Source organism: Magallana gigas, chromosome 2 (genome assembly GCF_963853765.1).
Source record: "Magallana gigas chromosome 2, xbMagGiga1.1, whole genome shotgun sequence".
NCBI lineage: Eukaryota > Metazoa > Mollusca > Bivalvia > Ostreida > Ostreidae > Magallana > Magallana gigas.
The window spans coordinates 53,110,935-53,124,141 of NC_088854.1; the positions used below are offsets into that span (position 1 = coordinate 53,110,935).

General features: G+C 37.8%; 1 protein-coding gene across 2 annotated transcripts; it reads left to right on the top strand.

Moving 5' to 3' along the window:
* The first annotated feature begins 6,427 nt into the window (after positions 1-6,427).
* LOC117681712 (uncharacterized) lies at positions 6,428-8,431 on the top strand. 2 transcript variants are annotated; one of them, XM_066077225.1, is made up of 5 exons: positions 6,428-6,635; positions 6,820-7,020; positions 7,099-7,272; positions 7,386-7,418; positions 7,582-8,431. In XM_066077225.1, exons 1-3 carry the CDS (start codon positions 6,575-6,577, stop codon positions 7,155-7,157), a joined length of 321 nt encoding a protein of 106 aa, XP_065933297.1. In that variant the 5' UTR covers positions 6,428-6,574; the 3' UTR covers positions 7,158-7,272; positions 7,386-7,418; positions 7,582-8,431. The 2 variants fall into 2 exon arrangements, with proteins under 2 accessions (XP_065933297.1, XP_065933296.1); XM_066077224.1 differs by having other exon boundaries at positions 7,099-7,290; positions 7,582-8,430.
* Positions 8,432-13,207: the final 4,776 nt, after the last annotated feature.

The window sequence follows — 13,207 nt, forward strand, 5'->3', positions numbered from 1 at the left end:
CCAAACAAATAAAATAAAACAGAGCTCATTGAACCTTTAAAAGCAATAACCATAAGCAGGAACGAATATACTAACAGGATAGGCAACTTCTACCATCGCCATGTTTACTTCCCATGCATTTACGCGAGCCTTGACAAGTTTGCAGAACTATGTATAATCCCAGTAAAATATATAGGTTTTTAAAGCGATCTGGTTAGACCATCGTTGGGGAGGCACTGTACTCGAGAACTTGTGCCTCAACGTGTTAAAATGCTCACCGAATGTTTTACCAAAGATCACACATGTGTTTTCTTTTAAAGTTTATATTTACAAGCACTGCGATTGGAGCAGCTACTCGCAGCTGCAGCCAATCATAAAACGGAGCTTGTCACCGAGTTTTCGTAATGAAATCCGCCAAGGGTTTATGGGGAGCAAAGTGGACCGAAAATCCTTGGCTGGCGAAGATGACTGGTCTCTGCATTGCTCAATATTCACTCCATGTGGCTGCTTTTGATTTTAGCTTGTGTGCTTGGTTGCCCTGGCTACCGCTTCCAGCTGAAAGTGAATGAGAATGGGCGATTGGAAGTATAAATTTTGCTTGCAAATCTTGTATACTTATAAATTAGATATTTGCCTATAAACTAAACAAAATGCATGCACTTGGGTCACAGCTTACAGCAAGTGTGATATGATGCCCGTAAGCTGTAATTGAGTTTTACTTGATAAGTAATTATTGTAAAATTAGTTAAAACTAATTCAAAAACTACTTTCCTTTTCGATGAACAAGACTCAAATAGCAAAAATGAGAGTTAGGTGGTGGACACGCTTTGGCGGATCCAAGTAAGTAGTAGCTAGCATCGAAATAAATACTTGCAATGAAATAATATTGAATGATTACGTAAAGAGTGACTATATTAATATATTAACTTGGATCTTACTTAATGTATAAAAAAAGATACGATTTGACAAATGTTGAATAAATGAAATAAGACAATCCGTTTCTTGAGTGCGCGATTTTAGTTTTGATGGATAGAGCGTTTGCGAAGCGCGACCTCAAGTGAGAGAATGGGATAGCACTTTCCAGAACGGGGTAACTCAGAACGCGGGTTGACTAATTAACGTCATGAATAAATGTGTAGGACGAGTTCATCTTGCATCGCAGGCAAATACCATCGGGCATCTTCGGTTGTTGGATAGTGAAGTTCTTAATTATTTACATGTAGATTAAAATTGGTTATTTTCGGTGTATTATCTCCGTAAATTGAAGTGACTCTTTCTATCTACTATTCTACTATTATCTATTGTTAAAACTGTGTTTTGTTATCTATAAGTAACTGTTTGCAATGTTCAATTATTCTGCAGTCAAAGCGCTCGTACTACCAACTCCCAAACTCACGGAATATTGTTAAAAGTTTGCGGAGTTTTTAATAAATCTTATAAAACGGATACTGACTTGTGCATTTTACGTTGGTTACAATTGGTATTTGAATCCGGCGTATCAACTTTTTACCCATGAAGAACATCTCAAGAAAATTCCCCCAAATGGTTTCGTATCAGTGCTCGGATGGACCAGCGTGGACTACGCCTGTAAGTTATCCGGCGCAGTACTTCGTACATAAAAAGATTCCAACATGTAGATGTGGACTTGCTCATCACGTTTAGAAATTATGGTGTTCCGATGGGGCCACTTCGACCTTCGCACTTTCGCTTTTAGTTCGAAGATGCGAGAGTGCGAAGTTGCGAAGGCGAAAGTGCGAGAGTGCGACGGCGAAGCGCGAAGATGCGAATGCGAAAGTGCAAAGGTGCCTAAGGCGAAGGAGCGATACTACTATCGCTCCTTCGCCTTCGCAAGTACGCACTTTCGCCTTCGCAACTTCGCACTTTCGCCTTCGCCTTTTGTGATAGCATTCAGAAAGTCTCGGTCGATTACATAGAATTTGATGCAGGCACCGTACTCGCCAAGGTTTTTCGATTAATCCATGATATTATTGGTACGCATGCGCTAGGCCATTGTGCTTACTATGAATATTCATAAATATTTTAATGTGTATATGTGACATATATGTTTACCAGTGCTGGCTATGCCTTATCATTATATACTCCGTATAAAATGTAATGTCCGCCAGAATGTATCATATGCACTTCCAGACTCCTGTCACTAACCAGCTGTTTGTTTACCGTGGATCAAACACAGAAACAGTCTAATTTCCATTATGCGACAACCCTTGCTCATGTATGGACCTAGAGGGGGAGAGGGGGTCCGCCCCCGGAAAAACCAATATTAATAACTTCACACATGCAGTAAAGGGGAAGAGAGGGTCCGGATCCCATCCCCCCGGAAAATGTAATTTTATTAATTATTTATATAAAATCTCTAAAATATGTCACGGACCCCCCCCCCTAGAAAAAGTTATGGATCTGCTCAGGCTGTTGAAAATAAATTCTAAAATGTTTATCGTCTACCTCATATGTCCTTTTATACAGCTAAAATTGTCTTTAAACGATAGAGAGCTCCACAATTAAAAAAGGCGAAGGCGAAAGCGCGAAGATGCGAAGGTGAGAGTGCGAAGTTGCAATGGCGAAGGAGCGATAGTAGTATCGCTTCTTCGCCTTCGCAACTTCGCACTTTCGCCTGCGCATCTTCGCGCTTCGCAGTCGCATCTTCGCACTTTCGCTCCTTCGCCGTCGCACCTTCGCACTTTCGCCTTCGCAACTTCGCACTCTCGCACCTCGACCTAAAGGCGAAAGTGCGAAGGTCGAAGTGGCCCCATCGGAACACCATAAGAAATAGTGTTGCAAGGTTTGCTTTGACATTTAAATGTTCACGCCACTGAAGTCACAAAAAAGACGTATAGCAGACAGAGAAAAGAAAATCGAAAAGGAAAATTCAACGTGGCAGAGACGGGAACGTGTTCATGGCGTTCATTAGAAGGAAAAGGCAACTATCACCGTCTAAAATGCTCCCCTTGGACATGACACCTTTCACCCTGTCACTGGTGTTTAGTGACTTTAAACCGGACACTTACTATTCTGTTATTCACTATTGGTATAACTCTGTTTCGTTAATTACTCGGCAGTTGGAGAGCGACGGTCAATGCCTCGTACCACCGACCTGAGGTATTTTGTTATAAGTTTGCGGAGTTTAATAAATCCGATAAAAAGAATACTGACTTGTGCATTTACGTGGGTTACAGTATTTCTGTGTAGTGCAATAATATATTCACCGAAAATCCCCGTTTAAGTCAATATAAAAAGATGTATTCAATGTTAATCTAACAAGAGATGTTTGTGAAACACTTATGTCCCCCTCCCTTGGAAAGAACGTAAACTGCAAATATTTGGAATTTTTCTAAGTCCAAGGGGCATACATGTAACTCTGTCGGAAATTGCTCTATCATACCCAAAATCACATTTGAACTAGATACTATTTAGGTAAACCTGCATACCAAATTTCATATTAATATGTGCACCCTCTGCGAAGAAAATGAGCGGAAACTGCAAATAACTCGAAATTTTCTAAGTCCAAGGGCCATAACTCTGTCGAAAATTGCTCGATCGTACCCAAAATCGAACTTGACCTAGATATTATCATGATAAACCTGTATACCAAATTTCATTTTAATATGCTCATCCTCTGCGAAAAAAATGAGCGGAAACTGCAAATAACTCGTATTTTTCTAAGTCCAAACGCCATAACTCTGTCGAAAATTGCTCGATCGTACCCAGTATTGAACTTGACCTAGATATTATCATGAAAAACCAGTATACCAAATTTCATTTCAATATGTTTATCCTATGCGAAGAAAATGAGCGGAAACTGCAAATAACTCGAATTTTTCTAAGTCCAAGGGCCACAACTCTGTCGAAAATTGCTTGATCGTACCCAATATCGAACTTGACCTAGATATTATCATGATAAACCTGTATACCAAATTTCATTTCAATATGTTTATCCTTTGCAAAGAAAATGAACGGAAACTGTTGATGGACCGACCGACCGACCGACAGACAGCAGCAAAGCAATATGCCCTCCCTTCTTCGAAGGGGGGCATAAAAAGTAAAAGGACTATATTCGCCATCTTGGATTTATAGGAACTCTTCGGATCAACCAATGTTTTAAACACGGTGTTTGTTCATAATATCGTGAAAATTTATGATTCATTAAAAGTAATATTTCTATTTTCAAGTGTTCTGTTTAGAACTGTGAAATCTTAATAGATGTATTAATTAAGGGTTTCCGTTTCCAAACAGTTTAAGTACAGAAAACGCTCTCCAATGTCTCGACATCGAGCATCTGAAAAGTAGTCCTCCAACGTGCTCTTGTTCCTCTTTACCATTCAATTATATAACTTACTGAAATATTAACGGCAGTAAAGGAGAAACTTCTAGGGTACTGTGCAACTCTATACAACACTTTGCGATCTAAATTTGTAGGCTTCGCACGGGATATCGCATACGTTGCAGGAATTCTGGCATTTGGTGCATGCGTTTTTGTGGTCGCATCAAGTCTCCTCAAAATTGGGGACATGCTTATGTACACTATTCAGACGCGACCGAATGCGATCCAAATTATTGCAATGCAACGCACGAACATTGGTACGAATGTTTTACAACATTTTGTGTGCTGACAAGAGGGATGCACGATTTTTAAAGATCGTAAGATAAATCGCAGCTGTTTCTGCGTGTGTTTGCGACCACGATACTGTACGTTGCTCAACGTGTCTTGTGTGATCTTGCAACGTTTTACAATCATTGCAAGATTTATCGGTTTCAGTTTACTTGCTTTGCCACTATACTGAATACAGGGCTATTTTCGCCCTATGTTATTGTCGCTTCTACATGCGTAAACGGTTTTGTCTCGTCTTGAGTACGCTCCAATAATATTGTGGTAAAAGAGAGATAATATGAGACATTAGAAATCCTCAAGTATTAATCTGCTTTCTGACCAAAAAGAGCGAAATAAACAAAAATAAATCGGTATAAGCATATCAGGCCCAATTGACTTTGATTTCGACTGTTGCTATTGTCATTTTCTTAGGTGTTATCTTCTCATGCATTCAAATATTTCTACTGAAGAGGTTCGGAATCGGGCGGTTTATACTGCCACACCCTTTATGACTCGTACTAACATTAGTACGATGAAACGCAAGTTTGGACGAGCTCCGCTCATCCTACTGTATTGGCACACAGTTGGTTCAATCGTCCGATCATCTGGTCTTTCGTGTGATCTTATCGCAATATCTTTCAACACTTGCGTTCATTGTACAGCAGTCGCATATAGACGCAAGATATATAGCAAGTTTCAATGCGTTTACTTCGCACAACTGTCGCTTTGAATCGTGCGAGTTTCGTACGAGTTCTTTTTCATGTGCGAATATTTTGGCAACAGTTTACGAACCATATTCATTTTTTCGGTCGCACGAATATTTTGTCGCTTTTGCTCGTGTGCCAATTGTGAAAGGGGCTTAAAAATTCCAAAGAACTTTTAGAAAATTTGAAATCACAAAATGTTTCTTAATTCAACAGCATCCATAGATACGACTTTTCTACACTTTATATAGGCGAGTCACTGACAAACAATGATGAAACAAGATTACCAAGAGTCTCGATTAAAGTATTAATTTCGAAGTTCTATTGTCGATACAACGACCTTGTCAGCAAATAAAACCTTCCGCTAGGTATAGGTCGTATGCTGACTAACATTTATCATACCTATTGCTAGGCCATTATGAATCTCCGAATCGCTTAAGAATTTTCACGTTTTTTTCGATAACGACAAAGAGCACACGGCGGCAGAGGATTCTTACTACTCCATAGCAGCTGATTCTATCAATAATTTTTGTGGAGGTCTGTGTTTGCTCTGCTCCTGTTTTGTATTCTTCCTTTGGACTTTCGATTATGGACAATGTTCGTTATCGCCACAATTCATTTTTCATTGCCGCGCGAAAATTGCATATTTCGTACTTGTATATATCAGCATGTAGTTTTTGTCACTTACAAGCAAATGATTTGCTGACAATTTGTCTAATTCCGATTGCCGAATTCTTTCCAAACAAGAGGAATTTCCCAACTTAGAAAAAGGTCTTGAAGAACCTATGCTCCGGCTTGAATTTTGCAACAAATGCAATATTTTACCCAGGTCCAGAATCCCTACTTCTGTACACTGTGTATCTAGATCTGCTCGTTTGAAAAGTGTTTGCAGCTTTTTCTTTACGTGCATTGTAATTAGAATACAGTTAACCTGTATTCTCATTAACCTGTGACCCTATATATAATGTGGGTCACAGACTTACAGCTGTGCGATTTGTATTTGAATGTTGAATGATATTTATTTTATCCAACGTTGTCCTTTAGACATTATATTACATGTTTATCGAGACATCGCCAAATTCAACATCATTTTCGTAAGAATAGGTGAGGGGGATTCAATCAGTGGTTGTATAACGTGCCTACTCATTAATGTTTCCTTTACAGTATCTATACAGACAAAAATGGAGAGCATCGATACTGTACGTTATGTGAAACGGGGCAAACTGACGAAATAAACATAAAAACACAACAATCTGAGTGCATTGATCAAAACTTCCTAGTCCCGATGCCCGACGGCAGCAAGGAACCAATATGTAAGGAGGGCATTAGTGATTCCATTATACCAGGTACATATTCTCTACAGCAAGGTCTTTGTATTGATGATAAAAAATCGGGAAATCCTTCGGTATTGAATAAAGATTTGACAATAATTTATGCATCTCAAGTAACGTGTCCCATATATCCTTTAGCACCAAGCAGCACACTTCTTGTGCTACAAATCGCACATCAGTCTATTTATAATCTTTACAGGTTGTGGTCCTTTGCCAACATCAGACGGGCTTTCTTGGAGGACAGAGTCCGGTAAACCCATACAGGTCAAAAGCACTGTTTATGAGGTGTACTATCCTAGATGTAGTCAGGATAGTGTCCTTAACAGGGACCTACAGAGCGCTCGATGTGGTGAAGACCTGAGATGGAACGCCACCATCCAAGGATTGCGATGTCTTAATGGTACAAGCTCGATCATCTGCTGCGAAAGTCTTTTATTCTTGTATTTGGATTAATTCGTGAAACGTTCGATTTTTACAGGTTGTGGACCTTTCCCAATTGGTTCGAAGTGGAGGCTGCAGAATGGAAGCAAGGCTTGAAATGAAAGATTGCTTGGGGAGACTTATTTCAGTGAATGCTCGCCTGGTCACAAACGGAGCATAGTGATGTACTGTGGACCAGATTCGAAATGGCACACTAATTATTCTACACCATGTGAGACTAACAAATGTGGTGGGAAGCAAATAAAGAATATGACATTAAACAAAATACATCTATTAGGTTTATTTGAACAATCCCTCTTTAACATTATATTCTTGAAATTGTAGAGCGGTGGTATTGTAGTTTAGAAATCCTTATTGGTAAGTTCATTTACCTCATACTCTGATTGAGAATATATAATTGGAATACATCATGAAATAACAAGTGCTCTTATAGTTTTAATAATGTTTTAAAGAGCATTGTTTGGGATGCTCATATTCGTCGCCTACATTAGAACGGCAGATTTCGTGTCTTTTCTTTCAGGAATCTGTGTTGGAGTTGTTGGGCTTGTTTTAGTCGCTGTGGTGATACTCATTGTGTATGCTGTTTATCGTAGCCGGCAGAATCCACCCGCCCCCACCAGGGAACCCGAGGACGCCCCATTGAAGGAATCCACATTCACCGTCAGCAATACCCCCGGGGAGCAACAACCTGAAACAATGGGGGACTTAGAGGGGGAATTTTTTACAAATAACAGTTGCGAAACAGGAATGCCCTTCTACGTAAATACTAATATTTCCCGAGTCCTATGATTTAAAATAATGACACAAATAAATACAGACGAAGAACATCTTAATTTTCATTCAGATACGGACATAAATGCTTTTAATTACACCTGTATTGTATGTGGCATAATGTTCTGTGTGACAATTGGCGGAATATATCATTTCTTGCATGAGAATGTTTAGTATGAACAAGCATAAGCATAGCTGCTGGTCTGTGAAAAATTTCAGATGAACGATCTGGGAGCTACTGTTCCATACGTCTATCCTTTGTGATGCTGCAGTTGATGTATTTGAAACTATATCCATTCTTAGTCCTGTGTTCAATCTGATATATCATGTAACTTATCATCTGTGCTATCAGTTGAAACGCGCCCAATGGTATCCCTTTCCATCCTATGCTAAATATAAGTCAATCCAAGTTGAATGCAGTTTCTTTAAATGTATACTTACATGTGAGTAAATATACGTGAAAGACACCGAAACGATATGAGTATACTTTAAAATAGCTATTTCGATGAATAAAATGTTCAAATTCATTCTATTTAGTTTAAGATGTATTTTATTCATAATATTACTTAAATTATATTGACGATTAACGTGGATGGAACATCAAGCAAAAAGCAAAAAGTCTATATGAGTTCTTTCCATATGAGATCAAGGTACAGATATAAGAATAGTCTAAAGGACAAGTGCACTTATGGGCCCCGGTAAAAAGTGAAAAAATGGAGATTCAAATTAAGCATATGTTTTTCCCTAACACCACTTATTGATATCTATTCCATAAGAATTAACAAGTTTTAGCACTGAATTTAATGTATATAAAAAGCACGAAGCTTTACAACATAGTAGCGGTCAGTCGACATTCGTGATTTTGTATAGTAAATTGAGGACGGACATTCATTTCAAAGTCTTTGTTTACTGTCAGCCTAACCGAGTACAAACTTGTGGAAAAGACAAAACACGCATTATACATTTAGAAAACTCTTGTGAAAATAAGAATTTTGTACTACATTAGGCTGGTACCAAAAAAATGAAAAAGTATGAAAATTTAAAGGTTTTTCCTATAGCAAGCAAAAGCTATTACCTGCGTGACCCATGTTTGAACCCACCCATGGAATAAATTATTTCAAACAATCACGTGGGTTCTATCCAGGTAGACGTTTGTCAAATGTGCTCACTGTAACACATTTGAACGTTTAAAATCGTTTTCCATCAATTGTACGAGGGTTGTCCCAAAATAGCGTAGACAAGTGGCGTTATTCAGTTAATCGAAGGCACAGAAAGATGAAATTTGTGCCACAAAGAGTTCAAGTAATTTGCATTCAAATAATGTTTTAAAATTATATATTGATTGACATTAAGTTAGTGAAATAAAAGCATGTTAGATCAGAAATTCGATATGCGGCGCAATGTCAAAAAACAAAAAGTTAAATTGAACATTATGAAATGAAAATTGCGAGGAAAAGTAATTTTTGATGGGAGAAAAAAAAATAATACATACATTTACATTTGATAATAATTATATTATTTACTAAAAAAAATGTTTTGGCTATAACAAAACTTTTCAATATTTTATAGCGCGTTTTGTGGCAAGTTGAAGAGTTAACTCGTAATAAAATCACGACGTCAGCGTTTAAGGCGGCGCAGCAGTATTTATTCAAATTTTACAAAGACCTTGACAGAAATCATAATCGGCTTCTTTAGTAAATAAAATTAACGAAATTTATTCGAAATTCGTTTTGTGAATAAGTGGTTTAACAACATTGAAAATATTGTGGCGAGTATGATGATAATAGGTGGAAAAAAGAAACGCCGACAGATATCAATGGACGTCAAAATGTTGAACGTCACATTGCGGTAAGACGGACGTTAGACAAAGTCATACAGGGCAATTTTGGAGTCGTCAGATCGTTAAGACTTATTATAACATATTGAACAAGAGGCCAATTGGCCTTAACGGTCACCTGAGTAGCATATATCCCATACACAAACTTGTCATGGAGTCTCATATACGCATCTAATTAATTAGGTTTCATACTGGAGTAGAAAAATTATAAATTTGTAATGACGACCACATTTCAAAAAGAACTGTGAAACCTATTATTTTGGTGAAAAACTAAAAGATCTTGTCTACAAAATCATGAATTCAGTTTTCCTTTCAGGTGTGTGGGAGTTTTAACGTTATATGCATTAACATCTATACATCCTATTTGGCCCTGCCCTAGAGTCAAAACCCATCCTTGAGGGGACATGAAAATTAAAATTTCAGTAGAGGACTTCCTGGTAAACATAATTATTAGTCAGTTTTTTTATACAGATGAGTGAGAATAGAGAAGAAAATTTTTAAACATTATATGCATTAACACTATATTGCAATCCCCCCCCCCTTCATGTTCTGAACCCCTGACCCAGGGACCATGAATTTCACAATTTAGGTAAAGGAGATTGTGGATATCATAACCATGTATTTATTTTTTTGCCCACATGTGTGGGAGTAGAGAAGAAGATTTTTTAATATTTAAAACATTTTTACTATATGGCCATATTGGCCCAACCCTAGAGCCTGAACACCTAACAAAGGGGCATGAATTTCACAATTTTAGTAGAGGCCCTCATGGACATCATAACCATGTATTCAGTTTTTTGCTCACATGTGTGGGAGTAGAGAAGAAGATTTTTTAAGATTTAAAAAAGTTTTACTATATGGCCATATTGGCCCCACCCTAGAGCCTGAACACCTAATAAAGTGGTCATGAATTTCACAATTTTGGTAGAGGGCCTCATGGACATCATAACAATGCATTTAATTTTTAACAAATATATATGGGAGTAGAGAAGAAGATTTTCTAAGATTTAATACATTTTTACTATTTGGCCATATTGGCCCCACCCTAGAGCCTGAACCCCTGACCCAGGGGTCATGAATTTCACAATTTTGGTAGAGGGCTTCATGGACATCATAATCATGCATTTAGTTTTTGACAAATATATATGATAGTAGAGAAGAAGATTTTCTAAGATTTAATACATTTTTACGATTTGGCCATATTGGCCCCACCCTAGAGCCTGAACCCCTGACCCAGGGGTCATAAATTTCACAATTTAGGTAAAGGAGATTGTGGATATCATAACCATGTATTTATTTTTTTGCCCACATGTGTGGGAGTAGAGAAGAAGATTTTTTAATATTTAAAACATTTTTACTATATGGCCATATTGGCCCAACCCTAGAGCCTGAACACCTAACAAAGGGGCATGAATTTCACAATTTTAGTAGAGGCCCTCATGGACATCATAACCATGTATTCAGTTTTTTGCTCACATGTGTGGGAGTAGAGAAGAAGATTTTTTAAGATTTAAAAAAGTTTTACTATATGGCCATATTGGCCCCACCCTAGAGCCTGAACACCTAATAAAGTGGTCATGAATTTCACAATTTTGGTAGAGGGCCTCATGGACATCATAACAATGCATTTAATTTTTAACAAATATATATGGGAGTAGAGAAGAAGATTTTCTAAGATTTAATACATTTTTACTATTTGGCCATATTGGCCCCACCCTAGAGCCTGAACCCCTGACCCAGCGGTCATGAATTTCACAATTTTGGTAGAGGGCTTCATGGACATCATAATCATGCATTTAGTTTTTGACAAATATATATGATAGTAGAGAAGAAGATTTTCTAAGATTTAATACATTTTTACGATTTGGCCATATTGGCCCCACCCTAGAGCCTGAACCCCTGACCCAGGGGTCATAAATTTCACAATTTAGGTAAAGGAGATTGTGGATATCATAACCATGTATTTATTTTTTTGCCCACATGTGTGGGAGTAGAGAAGAAGATTTTTTAGTATTTAAAACATTTTTACTATATGGCCATATTGGCCCAACCCTAGAGCCTGAACACCTAACAAAGGGGCATGAATTTCACAATTTTAGTAGAGGCCCTCATGGACATCATAACCATGTATTCAGTTTTTTGCTCACATGTGTGGGAGTAGAGAAGAAGATTTTTTAAGATTTAAAAAAGTTTTATTATATGGCCATCTTGGCCCCACCCTAGAGCCTGAACACCTAATAAAGTGGTCATGAATTTCACAATTTTGGTAGAGGGCCTCATGGACATCATAACAATGCATTTAATTTTTAACAAATATATATGGGAGTAGAGAAGAAGATTTTCTAAGATTTAATACATTTTTACTATTTGGCCATATTGGCCCCACCCTAGAGCCTGAACCCCTGACCCAGGGGTCATGAATTTCACAATTTTGGTAGAGGGCTTCATGGACATCATAATCATGCATTTAGTTTTTAACAAATATATATAGGGGTAGAGAAGAAGATTTTCTAAGATTTAACACATTTTTACGATTTGGCCATATTGGCCCCACCCTAGAGCCTGAACCCCTGACCAAGGGGTCATGAATTTCACAATTTAGGTTGAGGGCTTCATGGACATCATTATCATGCATTTAGTTTTTGACAAATATATATGATAGTAGAGAAGAAGATTTTCTAAGATTTAATACATTTTTACGATTTGACCATATTGGCCCCACCCTAGAGCCTGAACCCCTGACCCAGGGGTCATAAATTTCACAATTTAGGTTAAGGGCTTCATGGACATCATAATCATGCATTTAGTTTTTGACCAATGTATATGGTAGTAGAGAAGAAGATTTTCTAAGATTTAATACATTTTTACTATATGGCCACATTGGCCCCACCCTAGAGCCAGAACCCCTGACCCAGGGGCCATAAATTTCACAATTTTGGTAGAGGGCCTCATGGACAACATAACCATGCATTTAGTTTTTTCCTCACATGCGTGGGAGTAGAGAAGAAGATTTTTGAAAATTTGGCTTTTTTTGCATATTTGGCCCCGCCCGTGGCACCCTAGGGGTGGTAGAGCTATGAATTTCACAATTTAGATTCTTTTTACCATAGAGATGCTTCACACCAAAAATGGTAACAATTGGCCTGGTAGTTTTCAAGAAGAAGTTAAAAATGTAAAATTGTTAACGCACGACGCACGACGCACGACGACGGACGAAGACCAATTGCAATAGGTCACCTGAGTGACTCAGGTGACCTAAAAATACTCGAAATGTATGTTGAATGTGCATTCATGTACATGTTCAAAGAAAATATTTTTCCAAGACATTTGCGGAAACAAAACGTAAGTGTTATCGTAAACGTTATTGGTGTGGAGGGTTTTAGCAACAATGTAAACACTGGAAATTTCTGACGTCGCACATTGCGCCGCCTGACAAAACCTTTTGCTTCTAATTATTCTTTCTCTCAAGAATTAAATAAAGTACAGTTTTGAATTTTTCAGTATTGTTTGCCATTGGGTCATTGAAGAAAACTAAGAA